We start from the raw sequence: 25,596 nt of genomic DNA on the forward strand, positions 1-25,596 counted from the left end.
CTGGATTCCCAGGCATCATTGGGGCAATAGACTGCATGCATATCCCAACAACTTCATCTGGAGGAAAAAATGTTGGAGAATTATTTGGAAATAAGAAGTCCTAATTTTCTATCAATGCCTAGGCAGTTTGCTCCCCTACACTATAATTGACTAATTTGGTGGCTTGAGTCTGTTCACAATAGCACTATTTTCAAAATTTTTCATTTGAGGGCTAAAGTGTAAAGTGCAGAGATACCAGATGATTATTTATAAGGTGATGGCGGTTATCCCTTCAGGCCATACCTCCTTGTTACACCCTGTAAACAGAGGAGAGAGGAAGTACAACCTTGCTCATGAGCAAAGCCTAAACCCATTTGAATGTTGTTTTGGGCAAGGACGTACCCAGTATCAAAACTATGGGGGGGGGGGGGGGCAAGCCATGGTTGTTCAAGTTGTAGGTAAGATTTAAGCATGGAAAAGGTGAATGAAATTAACATTTTAAGGAAACTGTAACAACTCTGTATTAATTTTTAAAATTATTAGCTTGAAAAAATATTATTTTCCAAAAAGACATTTTTGATTTTTGCTTCTAAGGGGGGGGGGGGGGCAGCTGCCCCCTCTCTGGGTATGCCCATAGTTTTAGGGTATTGAAACAGAGGTTTCCTTCCCTCTCCATTGGACTAAGAATGAAAAAAATACATATTTCCTCATCATTGTGACTACTGGGGTTTTACACAAAATTTCAATTATAATCAAAGAGAAGGTACTCATTCAAGGTTCTCATTCAAGATGCCAATGTGAATCTTCATCAACTCATGGGAGAGGTATCCACAGGAGCAGCTGTTTGACTAGCCTTAATTAATGGCATACTTTTATGAGTTTTTTTTTTTTAAATAAATTCTTCTTTCATGATAACCATAGCATGGTTCCTCATGGTAAATGGTTTTCTCTCATTTTTACATTTTTCCTGAGCATAAAAAATTAAATGGTAAATGTCATCTATTTTAAACATTCAATAGCATTTTAAACCTGCAGATAAATTGCAGAAATAATTTTTTACCTCAATTCATGGATAGTATAACTTGGAATTTAGATTTGATGACATTAATAGGATAAAAAAGCCTAGGATTTGAGAAATATTATATATTTATTTTCCTTCACTTTGGCTAGGGCAGCCTATTTTATCTCAATTTATATTTTTCTATTTTCCAAAGCTAGTACACTATTTTTCAGTTTATTATATTACGCTTATGCTTTCCATGCTTTCTTCTTCTCATTGCATGTATTAGCATCTGTTCTTTTGTTCCATATAATATTTGAATGAGTTTCTATGAGATGAGATTCCTCCAACTCAGAGAAATTATTCGCTTTCGCTGTTTTCTAAACTCGAAAGTCGCGGTTTTCACGTAGGTAATAACAAATGCCGTTGTAATGCGCTGTAGACAGCCAATAGGAAAGCTACTTACAAATCTATGAGAATTATAATGCTACGCGATTGCCGATCAAGTGATTCTGATTGTTGATCAAGGATCAGACGTTGGTGAAACGGACGCGAGATTTGATCTCGGATCAGGGAATTGATGCCGATCAAATGATCGCCGATCAAAGAGAGGTTGGTGAAATCGGCCCTTAGTGTGATAAATATTGCTTACTCGCTGGGTGTGAGCCTCTGACCGCATGAATACATGTCAGAATGCTTAGTTTCGTTGTGAACTTCAAAGAGAGCATATTTTCCGTCATCACGAGGCATTTTTCACCTGAAATATGTCACCGTGAAAATAATGGTTGGCCACCATTATGGCTTCGATTCTTTTGCTATGGATGGAGGTGATAATGTACTTGTTTGACTTTTTGAGCAGTTTGTAAGTCTAAGTTTTCAATCGCAAAATACATAAAAATAAGGTAGGAACTCAGCGATTCTAGTTTATAGTTCTATGAAAGGCAACTTTAATGAGAAAGAAATTATAGAAATTAATATTTAATCGTAAAATATTATTCCCAGCTCAATCTCTGAACTTAACTTTCTACAATGTCACTTTTAATCGTCGACTTGTTTCGATTTTCCGTATTTTTTTTTCAAGAATAGAGGTGTGCCATTAAAATTTAAATTGCAGAAAGCAAAGTTGATTATTTTTTCTAACCTGTAATGGAATTCTACAAGGTAAAAGTCTCAACCATTCGGTGCACTAATTTAATGTCTATTTTTGTGAGACCATTCCTGTTATGCATATTTCAATATTTATTTATTTTTGATGCCAGAAATTATACTAATCTTATTACTGACGAAGGCCTACAAGCAAAATGTGAGTTTTTTAAATATATTTTTGAAAAGTACGAAAGCCTTTAGTAGACCTCCGCGGCCCACCGCAATGTTCATTCATCTCACAAAAAGAATGTGATTCTTGGCTATTGACTTCATTTCCCACTCCCTCGCACAGAGACTACCATTTCTTTCGCAATCTCCATTCGTGTGATCTCATCGTTCCACTTTGTTAGCCAATGCCGTCACGAAAAGCGAACGCTTTGTTTTACTTTCGCAGGAAATGAGACGTGCTCAGCTCAAATCTCGCCGGCGGCTGTCATCAGAAAAAATGTTACGCGGCTCGCGAAAGAACAAGAAAAAAAACAGAATTGAGTGCGTTTCCGTCGTCGAGTAGTCCTGATCAAGGAGATCAGGAAAAAAGTACACCTCATCCCATTCGGTCTCCATACGGATCAATTGAAGAAGGCGCGATAGTAATTACGGCTTGAAGTGCTTATCACTGCGTAAAAGGTCCCTTTACCAATTCTGTTTTTTTTTTCGATTTATAGTGATAGAGGAAAGAAATAATAAGACCAGTAAATGTAATTTATTTCAAACCTTTCGCATGAAAGGTGATGAAATTAACTCGAATTGCCGTATGAAAAAATTGTCCTGCACCGAGAGCGGAACCAGGGACTCTTTGGGTAGCCGATCCACGGCGCAGACCAATACGCAGTACAGGTTCTGTAATTCCCACGGTCTAGAAAGCCAGAAATCTGCGGCTCGATTCCTGGTCGAGGATAATTTTTTACTCATGGATATTCATCTGAAATAGACCAGTATTTTTCTGTTTCTCAATATATCTACTGTTGCTGGAGATTTCAGGGACGAGTAATCAACGGTCTTCGCTGGTTCGGAGGTAAGGTGATGACGTCACTAACTCCTGCTGAGGGATTCGCCGTTGCTATGCTAATGCTTAGAATACTTAGCCTTGTGCATTGGTCTCTCGTGGTTCGTTGTCGTTTACACTCTTTTTGAGCGATTCCGTCCCTTCAGCTAGAAAAAATTTGTTAAGTTGAAAAATTAGTGTGGATTATTACTATAATAATAGTGTAGATTATTACTATAATAATAGTGTGGATTATTACTATAATAATTATAATAGGTCAAGCGGCCTTCTTCTTTGTGCGAAAAATCCACAGAAAAAAAATCATTCGGCGAATGATTTTTTCTCTGGATTTTTCGCACAATTTGTGCATTGCGGGTGACTCCCGTAAAAGTTATCACCGTGGCTAGTCCCGATATAATTAAAATAACTTCTCTTCTTTATTAATTCCTACCACAACCTACTGACCCTCAATTCTCACCATCATTTATTGAATATCAATGAAAACTAACGCGATCAATATCTGTACATTTAGGGCTGTGAGTGCTGTCTCTCCCTCAGCATTACTATCTGGGTACGAAATACACACCAAGTGGAGCAAATGGCGGGACTACTTAAAACATTGCCGGCATCAACGCAGGGAAGAACACAAAAAATGGCGTTCCCTTTTACACGAGGTTCTTCAATATCCGTAATACTTACTCCATCGCAAAATTACAATGCCTTGTTTGGAATACAGATGAAGAAGAATTCATCACAAAAAATGGAGCATCCTGCTCCGTCGTCTAGACCGCAATTGCTACTCTCCAACCGGGCGTTCGTTGTGTAGCATATTCCGGTCAACATGCAGTCATTTCGGTTTTTTTTACGCATGAGCAAAGATGTAATCCTCATTCCCCTGTGGAGAGCAAATTACAAAATCTGCTGGAGCTTCTCATCTCTGGAGAATTTCACGCGTCAAGGTGGCCAAAATATGTCGTTGGTTAGACTTTAGTGGTCGTAGGATTCATCGGAAATCATGAATTTGTGGGCAGAATAAAAAAATATGTTGATGGTGGTATGAGATTTGATAATACCGCTGCGTTGTGGGATATGTGGCGCGAGATAATAAAAGTACTTTACACCGATTTTTCGTTTTTTTTCTGTTGAGTCATCAGCAAAAAAAATCATGCTGTTTTCTCAACTTCATGAATACACTTCTCGACTAATGTCTTACCATAGAGTATTCTTTACTGTGATTCCTGCCGTTATCGTCAGGCCTTCGTTATCGTTATCCTGCTTTCATAGTTCGGTTAGAGCTGATTTATTATGACTTAGATTGACGATGATTTGGTGGCTTGGTTATTGGCCTTTTAAGGTCAACATTAATTATTTTCATTATTATATGCGAGTTTCGTAAAAGAATTAACACCTGGTATTTAGGCAGTTTTGCACAGCCAGAATGAACTTATTAAAAATTATTCATTCTTAAATAGAATTAACAAGCTCAGCTTCTTCCACAGTAGATAAGAGTTTGAAAAGTATGCCATTCCCGCGGCAGAATATTTCTGATTGGCTAGTCTAGTATGTGTATTGTGCGCTTGCAAATAGTCGTACTGTATTTTGACGGCTTTATAAAGAAACTCAATCTGATGTCCTTGTCATTTTTGCTAAGGTTTTTGGTAGTTCAATATTACATTCATCATAAAACATGGATTAAAAATACTTTTTAGCCCGTTCTTTTTCTTACTTTCTCTAGAACAACTGAAAGTATACGTTAGCTGTTCCTGTTACAATGGTATCGGAACCAATGAATAGATTCATCTTTGGCCTGAGAATTTTTGTCGTTTCTTAATAATCTCATTTTTTAAATAATTTAACTCATTTCTGATGATACAGGTTACATAATGACTTTAGAAATGGTGCATGAAATGACTTCACTTGCAAAGAGAAAGTTTTTCGTGAGCAGAAGAATACATATATTTTTTTAAGTTGTTATTAATAACTTAATTGGATATATTAGTCCAATAAAAATTTCGTATTATCATTCTTGGACACACAATCACCTCCATCTCAAAGTGGCGGAAGTTATTTTATATTTTCATGATAAATAAGACGTTTAGTTTCCATTCCAATGGTCGAAGGACAAGTGGACGAGAAGATAGGCAGAGAACGGCCCTGAATTGCCTGGCAGCTAGGACATAGGACAATAGGGTAGTTTCCTTCATCAAAGAAAACAAAAGGCAATAATTGCGATTCGTTACCCACCATTAGTGTATTCAGAATATACAAATTATTTCGTTTTAGAAATACCGGTTTAGACGAATGGCAATGGTCCATTTTTATCCTCATTTGAACAGGGCCAGATTGGCGCCCATGCGATGCCACTCCACGTGAAGTCACAGGGACCTAGTTTCTATACGAGGAGATAGGAGTTATACATCGTCTGAGGTTACCAATGCATGCATGAGGCGCAGAGTTCAGGGAAACATGTCTTAATAATCACTTATTAAAACTGGCTAAGGTCGGAAAGTTTTCTTCGTTTGATAAGGTATTAATAATCCTTATTGAAGCCAAGCGCTACCAGCCAGCAGGGTACTCAGCTACCCGCTAGCAGCCTGCGTCGAATCAGCGCTAAGCCTCGCCTCAAGGTCACCTCACAGGGCGGAAGCGGGAACCAGAAATACGTTACACGGAGAAATTTCCCGGCATTCATACTTACGCGTCGCGTTTTCGCGCGCTTGAAAATTTTCACTTTTCATTTAATCGCGAAAAATAGATATCGTCATTTAAAAATCTAAAAGCGTGAAATACGTACTCCAGGAGTAATAATCTTTCGATTTAGGCAATAAAAAAATAATAGGAAACCACCCTATTAAGGATGCTATTTATAAATTTGGTTAACAGATGGGATAAATGAGCGAAGAGCTGCGTCGAACATATATTTCGCGGGGTTGGATGGATGAAGTTAACATTTTCGGGCTCTGTCCGCTTATATTGAAAAATTGAAATCAGTTTCTTTCTTCTTCACATCCTAACCTTGAGAACGCCAATAGGATAGCAGGCGAAAATGCTGCGGACATTTGTCAACATATGTGGACGGAGCTCGAAACTGTTGACTTACATAATATGCTTGAATTGATGCGTTATGATGGTGATGACTTCCATTTCACATAGTTTATTACAAACCGCACTATATTTCACCAGCCATACATCCGTGCCATCATCTGTGACCAGGCAATGAATGAGTAGCATTAATAATGCCTCGATATATATAATCATTATTATAAATTAAAACGGTGTAACTTTTTTGTATAAAAACTTCGATACCTATTTATTCCGGCATTTAATCCGCGCTTATGCACTTGAAGGACGGCAATTTCACCAACTTTGCAGCGGGCTTATATAAGCTAGTGAAGTGAGGATGCATATTTGCGTCTAAATTATTTGGCTGAATACTATTTGGTAGAAAAAAGTAGGCAAATGGCCGAATTACCGAAAATTCTAGATTCCGACTTTCTTGACCAATATAAACTGACACCGCCACCGAAACTGTCGTCCTAAGAACGGATAAACGCGGAGTATAACCAGGAAAAGCTGTGATATACTTGTTTTAATCCACTGAGGCCCGTTTTCAATGTTTGGACACCTATTTACAGTACTAAATTAGATGTGATTAGTATTTTTCATAATAATCGCAATGATAGCGGTCAGTAATTCCTTTTTCTTTAAAAAAAATCTTCACTTCTCGTGAGAGAACTATGGGGAAGGGATATACTTTGACCCATGAGCGCAATGTGTGTTGAGGTATTTAGGACTGGACGATGGTTGCTGTCCAATTAAAGCGCTCCTAATGCGCTTCAGGCGTAGTTGTGACTCATCACTCACGTCTCGAACGAAACGTTCTCTTGGAGAGGTCTATTTATCCACATGCAGAAAAAAACTTGCGAGGAAGATCACCTTGGCTCCAGACGATCGTTTTGGTGAAATCGAGTCATTAAGGTTCCCATTAAGCCCGGCCCACGTTTGAAAGCAGGCATCGGGCATCAATCAGGGGTTTCTATTCACAGATAATCAATTGCTTCAAAATTGCTGAGCGATGTTCGGTTACTTTGTCTTGTTAAAATTGAATTCACCATATTTTTCGAGATATTTTGTGCATTTTCCCATGATATCTACCACATAAATGATTAGATAATCTTGAAGCAGAGTGCCTACTGGTTACCTTAATACCTAAATATATCTTTCTAGTAAACAATCCAAAAGCATCAATCATAAAATATTGCTCAATCTATACATATGCATTGACATTTCAAACTATTCATGTCCATGTGTAACAGCACTGGCATTCAAAGCGCGCCCTTTCAGATTGGTGCCTCATACTTACACCTCATAATAACTTACCTTAGGTTAGAATTCAGGTCCTGGAGTGTTGGGGGACTGACATATTGAATGCAGGAAGATAGTTTTATTAGTCTGCATTGTGCCGGGTAAACCACTTTAGGGGTGTTTGACAAGACAGGGTATACCTGACGCTTCGGTACACTTCTTGCTACTTTAGAAATTATTACACATCCGTTCGTTTGTTTGGTAGAAGTGAGCGCTCACCAACAATTCTCCTCTACAGTTGAAAAAGTGTAAATATACGTATGAAAATCAGGAGTATCTTGGTTGTAAATTTATATCTTACGGTGTAGAGAATAGAAGAGAGAATCATATTGTAATTTCTGGTCCATTTCTTCTGAAGAACAAAGTGTTACGGACCGAATCTGCAATGCTTTAGTAGGAAGTAGGGGAGACTATTTAAAGTATTTTTTGTCCATAAATATGGGGCCGCAACTCCTTAGATGTGGCAACGCAAACATATATTTGGATGTAGGTACTTTGCATTTACCATAGAAACGGTTTTCTTGGGTTCCCAGCCTTTTCGACATTTTAATTTATATTCTGGATTTTTAAGGACGTGAAATAATTATGGTTGGACGAAAATTTGCGATCATAATAGTCCGAAAAAATTAATCTTCAAACTTTATTAAACGAGATCTGTGAGCGAGTGTCAACAATTCGATTGTGCAATGTCACTCATTTTTAGTTTACCCCATCTCCACTACCTCCTCCTGAAGTATTGCAGAATCTCCAGAAACACCCTGTATAATGAAGGGAAAAATTGAAGGAAGGTCCCTCCTTAGGAAGATCCCAAGATAAATTACCTAGGGAAGGTAAAGGACGCAAAGAATAAGAAATTCATGGAAATGAGGGAACTAGTTAAGAGAGTAATGTAGGGCTTGAATGTACCAATCTTATGCTTTTAGTTCTATGCATCATGTATGATAATGTATGATAACTCTGTTATAATTGATAATTCTGTAGCGCTCAAGCAGAAATCATATCACCTAAGTAGCCCTGTTGAGAACCCGAATCGGGGTCTTTGGGTAAGGAGGCCCATTACACCTTTTCCTCGCTTGCGCTAAATGGAGTAGCAGGCGTGGAGAGTGTAGTAATTATCTTGGATCGAAAGAGCCTTGGCATTTAGCGTCGCCGCAGCACTGGCTCTTCACACTCAAAGATTTCATGTTAGAAGCAGTGTTGCTCCAGTTGCGCCGCCGGTTAGGCTATTTTCTGCCGTCAAATCAGGTGTTCACTCAGCATTATACTCGGACTTGGTTCTTAGAAGCCAAGCTGTTTATTATCGAAACAATACAGCTTGAGGTAATTAAACCGAAAAATTATTTTCATAGGTGTCATTATTTGTTACTGGACTTTGTGTGTGTGATGTGCCAAATAGGTACTGCAAGATTTGTAAGGTGTAGGTATAATAGATTAATATATAATTTTTTTTCCTTGATTAAGCCTAATTACAGCTCGTGATACACAAAAACGTTTCGACAGGTGTAAATAATACCAATATCAATTTTAAAGAGTACCAGATCCAAATTTACGCCATATATCCATCCACATTGACGCCATAAATGAATTCGTATGGGTCTTCGGAAATATTTTGCTTTCTCGGGCTGTTATAAGGTGAAGTATAGTGTGAAATCAGCATGCAGTATGCATGCAAGTATGTCAGCAGTATGCAAGGAATCCGCATGTATACCATTCGATACGCTTGATTTCGTAAGTAACGCAGTACTGGTTTTATATTATCTCGTAGTCGTCAACTATTTATACCGTTTGCGTATTGCGGTGCTATCGTAAGTTTTTGTTTGCGTCAGCGCTTCCATATCCACGCACGGTTAGTACGCCTTCGACTATACGATTAATAAAGGAATAAGAAACTTTGAAAATATACGATTATAATTTTTCAGTTGGTTTTATTAAAGGAAAATAATTTGGATAAACCGTATAAGTGTGGCAAGTAGGAACTAGAATGTTTTATTGAGAGAATTACGGATTAAAATTTAATTACTTTTCCTCGATTTTACCTCTTCCCGGCACATAATAAGGAAAAACTTCACTATTGATGCAAATAGTAATAGCATTACAATTTAAGACCATCCGTTTCACAGCCGACCTGAGTACAATTTATTTACAAATTTTATTGACTTGTATAGCTCTCGATGCAATTTGCCGTAAAAAAAGCATTTAACTTCACCGAGTAGTAATTACGTAAGCCAAATTTTCCCTGTAAATGTCCTCCAAAGAAATTAAGTCGTATTTACGGGCTATAACAATGAGAAGTATAGTGTGAGTTATCACCACTATACCGGAAATTATGCGTAATAACTGGCATAATGATTGGTACGTTTGGTGTATGGCACTTGTTTTATATTCTCTCCCGGTAGAGAAGGTGCCTATTAGCTACGTTTGCGCTTCAGCAGGCAATTGCTATTTTTATTGCGTTAGCACCTCTGAACCCACTTACGACTTACGCAACTCGCGCGATTGAATACATTGATAATAAAAAAAAAAACTTTCCAGAAGTGCTAGTACTGTTTTTCAGATGTATATTCACGCAATTATTGGGCCTGTAAACCCAGTGTTTACAATTTTTAATCGTTCACAGAGATCATTAAACCTTGGATGATAGAAATATTAATTATTGTACAATAAGTTGAAGATAACGCCAGAAGCAGAGGTGGTATAAGCGTGAGAAGGGGCATCCTCCGTAATCTACGAAGAAATAGAAAAAATGGTAGTAATTGAGGTGGCTCTCCAATGCAGGTTTTTCGTTCACCAGCCTTATAAAAAAGATGGTTGGAGAGGATCTTCAGGCCATTTGACTTAGTAGTCCTATTATCGTCGAGAGGTATTGCATACTATCGAGGCGAAACCGAAAGTTGTGAATCGTCATGTCCGAAACAACGACCTTGATGGGCCCCTCGCATGAGCCATTGGCTAAAGAATGGATAATGATATTCTGTTGTTGTACAAAACGGAAAACTACTTCTGTAATCGACCGACGGTCCTCAAACCAGTATTAAGGCTCCACCCTCATCCCTATAAGGCATTTCGTCCTCCGAAATACGTTTCTGCCCCTCCTCCCCCGCCTGCAACGAAAAACCTTCAGACTCTGCGCGGCGACGATGATTCAACACTGGACATCCTTGGAAACGAGCTTCTCATTGTTTTGCTTCCGCTTCCCAGAGTTTCCATGCATTATTTTTTCAAGAACTCAAGTTACTCAAATTTCTCATCAAAATTAAGTTTTGCTGTAAATATAACGCGTCCTCCTCAATTGAAAGTTTGAATACATATCGCATTCAATGCATAAAAGTTTTTTGTTTACACTTTTTATCAGATATTTTTTTTATTTCTTACAATTCTACACGTAGAATTCTTGAGTAATGCGAACATAATGTAAGCTTTTCATATTTACTTTCATTAATGACTACACGATGAGTATAGTTGCGTAGATCTTTCAACGAACTTTATATGTACTTATTACATTTTATAATGAAATACATAAATTCATTCGGAGTCGATAGAGCCTGCTGGAAATTTATGCAAAATCTAGATTTGGTGAACAGATATTATGTGCCTACAAGACTTTATGAGGGTTATTTGCCATGCCAGCCTCTCGTAGATGTATGGTTGCAATATTTGAAGAGTGAAAAGAATCTGTCGAAGATATATTTTCCGCGTATTCAGCGGCAATTTCTCAATTCTGGGTGTACTCTAATCCGAGTCTCTCGGAAAAAGTCAGAGGTCATTAGAGATATTGGCGTGCCAATATCTCAAAGCGAAGATATTTTGCATCCCATATCTTATTTTGCCTTTTTGTCTTATATTTAAAATTTGAGTATTCCATCCAAGGATGAAATAGTTGGATTTAAAATATTTAAGCTCGAAGCGAAGATTTCTTCCCCTCGTATGAAAATAAAGCGACTGAAGAGACACTTTCGTTAGAGGTCACTTATTTTCAATTATTTCGAGTAGCGATGACCCTACCATGAGATTCTTACAAGCTTTCCATTAAATGTGAAGTGCTTCTGCGCCATGGGTGGCGAAGAACAAGACGCTGCATTGGAGATTGGAGGTGCCAAAAAGTGAGAAGGGCAGAAATGATTAATCACACGAAATCACTATGATGCGGCTAACCTCTCTGGTTGAATTTCTCTATAAATCATGATGGCTCGCTTCAAGAATCGCAGTAGAACGCAAGTAAACCTAGTGGTGAACGTGATAATATTTTATCGCCAGTGATTAAACGAGTATGGTCATAATTTTTCGATAGCTTTCGTGATAACCCTCCTCTTTTAGCAAAAGCGCTGCACGTTTCCCGTGACTGCGTGGATGAAACGGCCTGCAGAGAAACGGACTGCGATCTGAACTTTGCGCCACCATTCTCTGTTCGTGAACTTCTTCCTGTTCATGGGATGGTTTTAAAATCTGTGAAAGTGAAATTATGAGTATCCAAACCGAGTATTACATACGTAACTAAATGGAAATGATGCGGCAGCTATAGTTATTCTAAATGATCATATATTCAGTGTTACAGGAAGTGTAATATCTTCTTTCTATAACAAGCCATCATTTCTCCGCATAATTTTTTCTTCAATATTGAAAAACACATATATTCTCATTGATGCCAAAACTAGAAGTTAAAGTGAATTTTTCAAAATGTTTTTGTACGCATCAATCATATATGTAGGTTAAATATGGTTAACATAATATAATATGAATATTTCTTACATTATCCACATTTTATTTAATCATTCTTTTTCCACCATGCCGGAATTTCCTTTGGATGATTTTCTTCCTTGGATAAAAGTTCTTTTTCCGCTGCGAAGCTTTTAGAGCCAATAATTTGTATTAGTTGAATGTTTACTTTAGGTATTTATTATAATCGTTGGACAGTGCCTACGCATAAACATTCCGCGACAACCTCTTCAAAATATCATATTTCTCGTCTCCTAATCTGATTTTAAAATCTGTTCTTTTTGTAGATTCGCGCGGTGGAATTTTGATTTGAGTATATGACTCCTAATCTTAACGGTAAAATGGTAAAAATCTGCTTCCCCAAAAATTCTGAATATTAGAAAAAAAATTGGAATCTCTCACTGAATTTAGGGATCCACCGGCAGGATATTTCAACCGACTCCACTGGTGGGAGGCAACTGTTTCTCTGGATCATACCGCATACCAAATATCGACCCCCACATCGTAGTGTTAGAGTGAAATTCAAGGAGTTGGTCCGGAAACTGCGATATGAGAGGAAATGGCAAACCACCACAATACCACCCCAAGAAAGTATCCTGTATTCAAAGTATGACAAGTTGGCATTCTAGTAAAATATTTTGGAGATAAAAATAGACCCCCAATGAGATCTTCTGTGAGTGATTACGGGGAAGGGAGTGCCAGTTTTTCTTTCGTAAATAGAGGCAATAGGGTGGTTTCCTATTATTTTTTATTGCCTAAATCGAAAGGTTATTACTCCTGGAGTGCGCATTTCACGCTCTTAGATTTTCAAATGACGATATCTATTTTTCGCGATTAAACGAAAAGTGAAATATTTCAAGCGCGCGAAAACATGACGGCTAAGTAGGAATGATGGGAAAATTCCGTGTGCCGTATTTCTGGTTCCAGCTGTCGGCGCGTGAGGTGACCTTGGGGCGAGGCTTGAGCGCTGATACGACGCAGGCTGCTAGCAGGTAGCTGAGTACCCTGCTAGCAGGTAGCGTTTGGCTTAAAAAAGGATTATTATTTCCCTATCAAACGAAGGAAACTTTCCGAACTTAGGTATTTTTAATGTGTGATTATTAAGAGATGTTTCCCTGACATGGAATGGTATTGCATGGGCGCCAGTCTGGCCTTTTTCAAATGAGGGTAAAATTGACCGTTGCCATTCGTCTAAACTGGCATTTCTAAAACCAAATAATTTGTATATTATGAATACACTAATGGTGGGTAACGAATTCAAATCAATACCTTTCGTTTTCTTAGATGAAGGAAACTACCCTATTGTGTGAGAATACGATAGAGGAAACGTGGAATTGAAAAATAAATATTTCCCGCCCTTGGTGGGAACGTTTTGGTAGCTCGAACTCGCCGGTTCCGCTGTCTTCATCTATCATTGTCCTCGCTAGGAAATCAAGCCACGAAAGTAGGTAATTTCGGCTGAGGTGGAGGAGAATAACTTCATTATTTGTTCACGGTTCTCAGTCTCAATTATCTGGTTTTCCAATTCGGCTCCGAAAGCACACAAAAAAAAGACAGAGACAATGAGGGAGGTGAGTAGGAAATTATGCTGAAGTTTATGGAGGCCACTCACTTCCTGTTCCTCTCTCAACAGTTGAATTTGAAAAGTTTACAGCATCCCCAGCCTCCAAATCTTTCCGCAATCACCTCTCATTAAGTAGGTGATTTCCTTCCCGTCTATCCTTATTAATTCCATACTTCCTCATGAGCAATAGTAATAAGGCTGGAAAAAAAAGCGAACGTTACTCACACTTTTAATCAGTTGTATCGATTGCTCACGATTGAGTGGTCCTCTTACATAGGCTTAATGAAAGCATTATTCAAACTACCACACTATTGGCATTTTCGGTGATTACTTAGGCAAAAATAGAACTGTAGAATCACAGAAAGGTCCATAGATCTCATAAACTTGCTGGTACCAAGTGTACTTACAAGTTTGATCCATTTTACTTTAGCATAAACGATTTTTTAAAAGTTGTATAGCATCTCATATTAGGACCGTTTGATCCCGCTCGAAGAAACCTAGATTATTACTCGGAGAGGAAAAATTAATCCATTCGAATTAAATCTTGCAATATGTCATCGTCATATTTTTGGAGTTCCCTGGATCTAGTGAAAGTGAGAACGTATTTTTTATTTATTTTCAAACGTTTGCAATTCGAGAGTAAGTCCTAAGATTTTGACGCTGGTCAGTCAGAACGCATTGCATCTACATAGAAAGAGAGAAGAGGTATTGCAAATGAATTTAGGCTCTCTGAATGTCTCGGCCCTACCACCGATTGCAGCGCTCGTCCGCCCGTCAAGAGTATTGAAAATTTTCGTCAATTATCAGATCAATTGATTCAGACGGCGGGAAATCGCCTCTGAATCGTATGATGACATTGAAGGATAACTATCATCGCTAAGTAATAAAGTAAAAGACGTAGACTGCCCTGCCGTACATTATTTTGCTATTTCCAACTTATAACATAGAATCTGGAATAACGTTAACTATTTCATAATAGAAATATTTGGGAACAATAATAGGAACAAAGTTTTAAAAAATTCAATTATGTTATATATACGACTCGCATTGCGGACTTAATTAGAAAATAAAACGTTGAAAAGCTGATCATGAATTTCACATTTTAAGTAAAGCTTATTAAGTTGTCTCCTTTTCATTCGAATTAAATATTTATTCTTAGACCATCTTCTACGTCATTGCAAATAATTTACGAATTCGACGTGCTGACTACCTTTAAAATCAGTTTAGACTTTTCGGAATCCATGCTTTAAAACAATGATGGCAATATTTTATCATACCGATTGGAAAAAGCTGTAAAATATCATTTTGCTCTTATCTTAGAAAAAATACGAGGAAAATATCATCGAGCGACTTCGATTAACGACCTTTACATAATGGTTCTAAATTATAAAACAGTAAATTTTTCACATTTTGTTGAGTCGACCGGTTTTGATGTTAAGCCACTATCATCACCAGAGGTCAAGTATTTTAATAATCCATTATCATTATTGGTCAAAAATCCTAAGATTTGTTTGGCGCAGCTCTCCATTCCTCTCTCCTATCCGCTATCCTTTTTATAGCGGCGTATTTCTTCTCTTTTACATCCCTTTTAACCTGTCGTATGTAACTCGTTCGTGGTCGCACCTTTTCCTTCTCCACCAGTCCTACGATTGTTTTTTTCATCAGGTCATCATGCCTCATAATGTGGCCAACTAAGTTGTCCCGTCTTCTCCATAAGGTTTTTAGAAGACTTCTCTTTTCTCCCTTTCTTCTTAACACTTCCTAATCACTAACTCGGTCCATTCATTTTTACTTCATCAATCTCCGGTAGCACCTCATTTCGAATTCTTCCTCTTTTGACTTCTCTGCTGTTGCCAACGTGCAAGCATCGCTCTGATAAAGAAACTTGCTTCATCAGTAGCTTCTGATGATTTTTTTCCCTTACTTCTACGCTTGGATTCCCTACTGTTTCTTAAGAAGTTCTTTTAAGATTTCTTTTAAAGTAAGAAGATTCTTCTTTTAGTAGAACGCCCTAATCGCCTGCGCTATTCAACTACTTCTTTCTTGCTTTGACTGTCATTGGTAACTCGGTCTCCTAGTTAACAAAACTCCAAGCTTTAATTTTCTTAGCTTAATGTTTGTACTAGCCTCCTCTCTTTTGCTGCATACTAATATGTTAGCCTTCTCTTTGTTGATTTTCAGAGTAAATCATCGTAAGGGTTAATATTTGATGATGGCGTGGGTACAGAATTGGAACCTGTTTGTAAATGAATAATGCTGAAAATTGCCGTGTTATGTGTTAGGCTGGTCGGTTAAGAATGAAGTGAATGAGCGTTTCATCATGCTTAAATAAACGGCTTGCGGTTGAAAGATTAAGGGTAAAGCGTAGCGTTGTCCTTTTTTTAGTTGGTCATTGAGAATAAGGTAGAAGGTCAATATGAGTCATCGGAAGGATATTCTTGGAAGATTTAGCACTTAGAGGGAGTGGCTCCAAGGTCACTCTAAATACTCGAGGGAAGTTTTATTTACGAATTGGTGGTCGAGTCATAAAATTTTCATTCATTTACATTGATTCAATATTGGAATATACATATGTGACTGCGGGACTTAACGCTTAATATAGCGATACTAAATGAGATGAGTCAACAGCAGTAGTGGAGGTGAGAGTGTTTGGAAATAATTTAAAGAACATCGGGTTCGAAAGTTTGCTAAAAATTATGTCCTTAAGTTCAAATATTCCACCACATTGCGTTGTGCGGTATTTTTAATTCCAACTACACCAATTGTAAAAGAAATCGGGGCCACAGTAACGGAAAACGAAGAAGTATAAGTCTACTCTCACGGAGGTCTACGTGATGGTCTCAGGGTAAACAAGAAAAATAAGCGACTTCCGCGCATGGGATCAAAATTTTAAACAATTCGAGATTAATGAATGGATCTTATTAGCTGTATACCATGATAGCGTTCGTTATCATGTTGTTTACATATTTTGGTGTGACATTTTATTTCCATTAAAATTAATGCCCACGGAGATGGATAAATATCAAGATTTTGAACACATATTTTTATAAGTTTTGCTCTGCTAGCTTATTCCACCTCCAATAATAATGCTGAAGCCTGGGCTTCAATTCCGGCCTCGGCTTTTGGTTAATGCGTAACCACCCAAACGCCGTTGACAGTATCTATATACTCTGAGGGCGGAGTCGCAAAATTTTTCGTGAGACATCTCAACATCAAAAGATATTTTTTTCGAATTGATTTCTTTCGATTTGTCCATTATTTTCTTAGTCTAAACCAAACGTTCAGAGTTCGCGGTAATATGGAAGGAGTCTAGTATGGGATTAATTTGACTTCCTATTTGAGGAATAAAATTTCTCCATTAGCTCTCATGTACTATCATAGGGCTTGTAATGCCTGGTGAGGTATCATGTATGTTTCAACAGCCTATTTTTATCTTTTTTGGTAATTTACTTTATTTTTGAAGTACGCAAGTTAACACATTGTCAAAGTATAAAGGCGGAGGCTATTAACGTATGATCACAACTCGATATAAATGCGGATGGATATAGATTAAAAAATTACCAAGCCACTTGTTTTAATATGGAGATTTTGAACATTGAAAAACTCATCACATGTCAAAGTTCCATATAAAGTTTTAACTCTGACATGAACTACCTGATAAGCTTATGCATTGGCATCGCCGTGTGGGATAATAATCCGTAGAAGAATATCCGGGTTGTCGTCTCATTTCCATGGTTTGGTACCTTATTCTATTTCCGTTTCCAAGGTAAAGCTTGGCAATGATAGAAATAGTCCGGCAGTAGTAATGGGACACGGTATTGCGGTCGATTGTCAGTCACCGCCGTACTTCATCCCAGAAAAAGGTATCAGAACAGGCTGTCGAAACGTTGAAAGTAAAACCAATCACCCGGATAAAAATCCTAGAATCCTCCCGTCTATAAACCCACCAGGCAAATCTGATACATTTTGTCAGAGAATTATCCCTTTCACTCTCCTCTGTAGCTCTATACTTGGAGTGTCCCACTGTCTACAGGACGTGACCCCTTTATGAACTCGGAAAAAGTGTCCGCATGACTGGTCCATGGGGCTGATAATCAAGAGAGAGAGAGATTGTGCGTGCGGGTGGCCATGACCACAGCCTCGCAGTCCACTGACCGCGCCACACCTTTCGGCCACAACCGGCGTGCCAAGACTGCCAACCCTCCAACCCCCTCCTGGACGGAGGGCGTCATATTTGGCCCCTGTCCCGTAGAGGCGGGAAGTGTCGGGAACACTCCTTAATCTTTTGACAAGGTTGGATCGAAAAACGAAGTATATATCACTTTAATGGAATTTTCTATGATTCCCTCCTAGTTATGCCTCATCAATTGACGTCCTCTCAAAATAAGCTTTCTATCGGATTTTACATCTACATCTACATCTACATAATACCCTGCGAGCCACCTCTAGGGTGTTTGGCAGGGGGTGATCAATCACCAGCATGCAGCATGCATTTGGACTCCCACATGCACACCACACCGTCCAAAAAACGTCCCGTACAATAACAAACTATACTACTATATGCTGTTAGAAATAGAATATAGAATAGAAATTCAGAAACATGCATTAAGTTTTACATAGGTTAGTAGGCTACACTACAAGTCATGCAATCTATTTACGCGTTCTATTGCTGCCGTTATAATCTCTTATTGATCGTGGAAAAAATGACATTCGGAATCTGTCTGTTCTGCAATCTATCTCTCTTATTTTATTTATATGATCTGATCTTCCGTAGTACGTTGGCGTCCGCAAGATATGGTTAACTTCGTCAGAAAAGACACTGCTCTTGAATTTATCTAAAAGGTTTAGTCTATTTTTCAATCTACGGTCCGACAGAGATTCCCATCCGAGTTTATCTAAGAGGTCAGTTACACTCACAAGACTATCGTAACGACCTTTCACATACCTGGTATCTCTTCTTTGCACGCGTTCTAACTCTGTTATTAAGCCTTTTTCATGACACAAGGTTTAGGCACTTATTTCATTTTCAATGGAATGGATGATTTTATTTTTGCAGGAAAATGAAATATGTGTTATCACACCAGTGAGGATTACTATTTTTCGTATGGTTATCTTTCATTTTTATTGAATTTACACCCAACCTCGTGGAATTGGTATCAATTCCTCTCCCGTATGATAGAAATATAGTGTACGGTTTCATAGAATAACAATACTTATTAAGATTGTTTTTACTTGCTTGACGGATTTTTGTATTCATCACAATGAGAATCTCCCTCTATTTAGAGATCCTCTTCCTCGGGTTGCACGAATTCATTTTATTTTTTTAATCATTCAGCCAACATTTTCGGCATAGGTAGACACAAAGAACTGTTTTCAGGTTCAATTCGTTCGCATATGAGTATTTCGTATATTTTCAATTATTGCATACCCCACACTTAAGGTGATTGAGGATTTGGGTACTTGCTGAATGACGCGGGTGCAGAGAATTCCACCAACCTTCTCTCTATATGTGGATTTCTCACGCCAGTGATTTATTTAACCTGGGCAAGGTCTACCCTCATATATTCAAACCAATCAAGCATGCTGATTGATAAAAAAATTTCAAGGATATAATTTATTAAGAGTGTATGCCGTATTTATGGTGTTTTTGGGGTAGAATTGATACCGGTTTCACCATATTGAGTCTGTAGTAGTACCACATGGAAGATTTGTCCAGTGAAAATGACGTTTTAACGCAAAAATTGGGGTAATTCTGTTTAATCCTCTCTTTTATGCTAGGCACTATGCTTTAATTTTTTGTGGTTCCTGTGGAAAGATCAGTACAAATTTTGCTAAGAGGAGATGAAAAAATATCGTACCCAAAGCTCCCCGAACAACGATTCGGGCACCATGATAATACATGGGGCTGGAGAAAAATTGTGTCACGTAATTTTAACCCGGTATAGCTGATGGCAGTATAAACAAAAACACCAATGGCGTTTAGGTCGAAAACGCACCGATTTTAAACTACAGAAACTTTGATCCAAGCGCTCCGATTGGCTGCGAGTTTGCCTTTCAGCCGGATGCGCTGGACAACTTATGATCTCCAATGTTTTGTCTGCCGGAGATCGCGATGTATCTAAAGAATCCAGCAACGCGGCAAACTTGCGGCAAATCGGATCGCTTGGCTCAAAGTTTATGTAGTTTAAAAATGGTGCGTTTTCGACCTAAATTTTGGTTCATACTTGCATTAGCTATTCAGGATTAAAATTTCGTGGCACAGTTTTCCTCCACCCTGTATGGCCATGAGGGAATGAAAGTGGGTGCCAGTTGGACTATCCCTCTCTCACTCGCATTACACCCTATGGAACTCTATTCAATCCTTGCTTCATCCCTTCCCTCTTCGCCATCGTGACTGCCCTCATCTCCGCTTCCGATCTTTGTTTCGAACCGACAATCTCCGTTTCCTCCTCATTCCCAGCCTGCTCGAAACTTTCTGCCCTAGAGGCTACACTCTCATCTCCCGCCTTTTAGCCTCTTGTGCGCTCATTGATTATTTTTATATTCGTTTAACCTTACGGGACTATACTTGAAAATTCATGAAAAAGTTATATTTTTACTAATTTGTAACGATAAAATAACATCGATGGCTTACCCGTTGTGTCCATCGTAGTTCGTCAGTTTTTGAAAATTTTCAGGTTTATCGATAGATGTACATTACTTATTAGTCACATATCTAAAGGAGCACCTACCATTTCTCCTATTACCATTGGATATATCCTTCCACAATTTAAATTAATTAGTTAGAGGTATATGTGAGTATATCTTACTGCTATTTTACTTAAATAAGGTGCTAACTTATTATTAACAAATAATTTGTAATCTTCTCGATATTTTACTTATTAAAACGACTAAAATGCAGTATTTCTCGCCGCTTCGTACATTTTCCAGTCTTTTGTTTGATCTTTCGATTGGATTTGGCCCAGAATAGTAAGCGATTTTATAAGAATACTTCCCGTTGAGTTCCATAAAGGATAAAACTTTCTAATAGAGAGCTTCACCCAAATTATAGCCATATTTTTTTTCTTTTTGAAGTCTCTTATTTGTTTCAGGCTAACTGTAAAAGCGCTTTATAGATGACTGATTTGTATCTTCCATTTCTGCACGTGCGCAATCCCGTACAGCAACCGTACCCGATGTTCGGGTAAGGAGGGCTAGGAAAATGCCGGCGACAAATCATTGGTCTGATGAAGGGGAGATAGGGCCGCAGATACTATTCGGATGCATGCTAATCGTGGGAGATCGTAGGGATGTGAGCTTGGATGTTGCAAGAGTGATATTGGTTTTTGTAACGACGAGTCCTAGGATAGGTTGCCTTCCGGACTTCTCTCGATCGCTAGTACCGTTAGTTAGTTGCTTTCAAGATGGCAGATGCAGTATATCATACTGATAGCAAGGCAAGGTAGAACGGAAATATTCTTGCATTGATGTTGCTGTTATTTTTGTATTTAATATCAATTCATTTGCATTTTCTTCGAAATTAAGCTTTTATAGCCCCATATAGTATATTATTTTACAACCACGTTCTAATTCGCTCTTTTTACATCTTGTTTACCCCGAAATAGTGACTCTCTGGGGCAATAATTATTTTTCGTGAGTTGGAAGAAAATCAAATTTATATGAAATACAATGAATCTATTCAATAATCAATCAAAAGCTGCAACGAGAACTTGTTATTGTGACGCACCTTTTCATAATTAGTTATTTATTTACATACGGGGAAGACGTAATTATATACATTAATAATTTTAATAGTTTACGAAAGTAGTTTTATATTTTCATCCTCATGAGGTAATGCATAAAACATGATTTCTGGGCTGTAGTTTCTTATCTTTCATACCTATTATTATCTCTGGAATGATAATTACTTTTTAGTATTCAAATCGATAAGTGGCTGAAACAGGTTGGCAACCGGGAAATGGTCCCGTGAATTAAATCCACGGTTGAGAAAAATTATGTAACTAATTTAAACCCTGGATAGTTGATGTCAGATGGATCCAAAATTACTGATAATGTTTGTTCGAAAACGCACAATTTTTAAAACTGCAGAAAATTTGAGCCAAGCGCTCCGATTGGCCGCGAGTGTGCCCTGTTGCTGGTTGCTCTGGACGAAGGCGAAGGCAAATTCGGTCAAAGCATTCGAATTCATGAGGTGTCCAGAGCAACCTGCAACGCGGCAAACTCACGACCAATCAGAGCACTTGGCTCAAAGTATCTGTAGTTTAAAAATAGTCTGTTTTCGACCTAAAACATCATCGGTAACTTTGGTTTCAACGGGCATCAGCTATCTAGGGTTTAATTTTCGTGACATAATTTTTCTCCACCCCGTATAATTGACACGATGAATCAATATCCCGCGCTTTCCCTATGAAATAGAGGGGATCGGGTTGGTGTGATGGATAAATTGTTGGCTTCCCACCCCGTGGGCTCGGGTTCAAATCCCGGTGGTGGCAGAAAATTTCAATAGAAAACCCGAACCCTGATTAAATGAAGTGTGGAGGACACTTCAAACGCAACACTCTGTCCGTCGGATGAGATTTTAAGCCGTGGCGCTTTTTGTTAAGAGCAGGCTAATACCGTGCTGGGTTTCTCTCCAACCTTCCTTCCACACCCTTCCCTCATGGTGCAAATGACCTCAGCTGTCGGTCACCTCCTCTAAATACCACCACTCTATGAAATAGAGATATACAAAAAAATAATCTGAATTGATGATGACGGTCGGGAAAAAGAGGAGTAGGGTGGTTTCCTATTATTTTTTTATTGCGTAAATCAAAAGATTATTACTCCTGGAGTACGTATTTCACGCCTTCAGATTTTTAAATGACGAATTCTATTTTTTGCGAATAAATGAAAAGTGAAAATTTTCAAGCGCGCGAAAACGCGACGGCTAAGTAGGAATTATGGAAAAACTCCGTTTAACGTCGTTCTGGTTCTCGCTGCCGCAAGTGAGGTGACCTTGGGGCGAGGCTTTGAGCGCTGATACGACGCAGGATGCTAGCAGGTAGTAGAGCACCCTGCTAGCTGGTAGCGCTTGGCTTAAATAAAGATTATTAATACCTTATCAAATGAAGAAAACTTTCCGCCTTAGCCAGTTTAAATAGGTGATTATTAAGACATGTTTCCCTGAGCTCTGTGCCTCATCATGCATTGGTAATCTCAGGCGATGTAAAACTCGTATCTACTCGTATAGAAACTAGGTCCCTTTGACGTCACGTGGAGTGGAATCGCATGGACGCCAATCTGGCCTTTTTCAAATGAGGATAAAATTGACCATTGCCATTCGTCTAAACTGGGAATTCTAAAACATAATAATTTGTATATTATGAATACACTAATGGTGGGTAACGAATCGCAATCAATGCCTTTCGTTTTCTTTGATGAAGGAAACCACCCTGTTGAGGTAGATAGAGAGAGTGGATTTTGGAAAAGAGGAATAGGAGGGATGGAAAGTGAAAGAATGAGGAGAGAGAAAGAGAGAGATGTTATATTTGTCCTTTTGGGGGAAGGGGTTGAGGGGTGGGAATGAGGGGTGGAGATGGCGTGTGGTTGCTTGTCCGTCCGGTCTGCTCCCGACTCAGCGATCCGTGGAGAGGCAGCCATTCCACCACCCCCACCCTCCCCCATCCCCTTCCCATACCTCCCCTCCCCCTCCGAGACTTCCCAAGCCGGAGCGAGAGAGAGAGACCTCGCCGCGGTCCTCCAAGCCTCGCTCCCCTCAGATACATTTAGTCCTCGGCGGAGGCAACCCACGGATATTCCCCGCCAGCCCACCAATTCCAGCGCTCATCTTAGTGTTTGTGTGCGAGGGAATTCCTACTTCGTGAGTTTTTTTACCGGTGTGCTCTCGGCTGTTTTTCGTTTTCTACATTTACGGAGGGATGACTTGAGCTCCAGTGGATATTGTCTGGGTGGAGGTGAACTAAATTTGGATCGTTGTGACTTGTGAAGGGACTGTTGTGGTTTTTGTAGTGGAGAAGCGGCGGGATAACGCACAGTGTTGCTGCTTGTCTACCCCTTCGTTGGATGCACCCCTTGCTCATGAACAAATTCTGTGCATAAGGCAAGGAAAGAAGGGTTTTAATTTATAAGTTTACATTTGTTGCAAACCCGGAAGGGAAGTGACGGGTGAGGCGTTGTCATAAATCGAACCCAGTAGATAAAAATCTTATTTAATTCGATCAGGCATCCCTAGCCAAGTGTGAAGCAGAAACGGTTTAGCTTGGAGAGACGTGAATATCATCCGTCGTCAGTTGTTTTTCTACAGTTCCCCGCTCGATCTGTACACCCTATCATAATTTATTCATCGGGTACCCCTGCAAAAGTGAGTAGCAGAAACAGCGGCTTGGAGAGCCGGGCAAGTTATTCGCCGTCACTTGTTTTTCCCCCGTTCCCCGCTCGATTTGACATTTCCGATATAGTTGCATAACAATAATGTTGCATGGTTGTGCTTTGAAGAGGGTGGTGCATATGTAATCGAGTGGTGTTTGCCTTGATGGTGTTGGTCCGGGGGCCTACTGAGCGCCCCCTGCCCCCCTCGCCCTCCACATCCTCCACCTCCCCGCCCCCGAGGCCCCGGCGCCGTCGGAGGCGGCGGGCAAGCTCCCAGCGCCCTCCTCCAAGGGCTGCCTCCACCTCCTCGGCTGCTTCGGCCGCCCTCGCCGCTGCCTTCTCTCAATCTAACCGCCGATCCTTCTGTTCTTCGTCCACACAGGTGCCGGGGACCGAGGCCGTCGCAGAACCGCTCGAAGGTGAGTCGAGAAAATTTTTTTTTCTTTAAAAAAATGAATGTGTGAGCCCTTTAATAAAAGAAAATGAGCGACAGAGAGTGCACGCTATATTTTCTTCTCTTGTTTGCTCTGATTCTTCCCCCTTCCTTCTTCTAATGGTCTCCTTCTCCTGTCTTTTTTGAACACACCGGCAGTCTCTTCCTGATTGCTTTTTTTACAAGCTTTAAGTGCGAGCAGATTTAAAGGTGGTGCTCATTTCACTTTCTTGCATGATGGCAAGTGTCCAGTGTTCAGCTAGACACAATGGGTTTTCGACGCTTGAATATAATAATTTTTTCTTTTATCAAATGCTAGTGATAAGGCATGGTCGAGAGCATAGTTTCTAAAACATAACTCCAGATTTTAAGGCACTCCTAAAGAAATGAGTTCATGAAAAAATTAAAAGTGACTTTTCATGATGACTGAATCATTGAGTGAATAATTGTTAGCTTTATCTCATTTGCTCTGATTCATACCCCGCTCCTTCTAATGGTCTCCTTCTTTTGTCTTGTTTGTGCTCTCCCTTCCTCTCCCAGCAGTCTATTCGTGATTGCTTTTTCTCCAGAATGTTTTAACCCGAGAAAATTTGAAGGTGGTGTTCTATTTACTTCCGTGCATGATGGAACGTGTTTCCACAATGGGTTTTCGACGTTGGAGGATAATAATTTTTGAACTTCAATCAAATGATAGTGATGATACATGGTAAAAATCATGGTTTCAAAGATAGAACATCAGAATTCAACTCACTCCTAAAGAAATGAGTTCACGAATAAAATCAAAAGTGATTTTTCATGACGACTGAATCATCAAGTCACTAATTGGTAGTCTTCCTCAATTGTACTTTTCCAACTGGTTTTGATTTTAGCCATGCATCATCATCAGAGAGGGATGGATATTTAATTGTCGAAAATTAAAAAATATCATTGAACTCTGTTATCTTATCCAGAAAGTTCTCCTCTACTCATCATTGTGACTTAAAACTAGCCTTACATTCAGCATGTTGAAGTTTTCATGTGTAAGTTAAAAATTAGATAAATTA

General features: G+C 39.0%; 1 protein-coding gene across 2 annotated transcripts in view; it reads left to right on the forward strand.

Moving 5' to 3' along the window:
• LOC124158818 overlaps positions 1 to 25,596 on the forward strand; it is a 347,990-nt gene that overhangs the window by 159,022 nt on the left and 163,372 nt on the right. For both annotated transcript variants that reach the window (XM_046534159.1, XM_046534160.1), the window contains one exon: positions 24,503 to 24,539. In XM_046534159.1, coding sequence (XP_046390115.1) covers positions 24,503 to 24,539 — 37 coding nt within the window. The remainder of the gene's footprint in view (positions 1 to 24,502; positions 24,540 to 25,596) is intronic.

Source organism: Ischnura elegans, chromosome 5 (genome assembly GCF_921293095.1).
Source record: "Ischnura elegans chromosome 5, ioIscEleg1.1, whole genome shotgun sequence".
Lineage (NCBI taxonomy): Eukaryota > Metazoa > Arthropoda > Insecta > Odonata > Coenagrionidae > Ischnura > Ischnura elegans.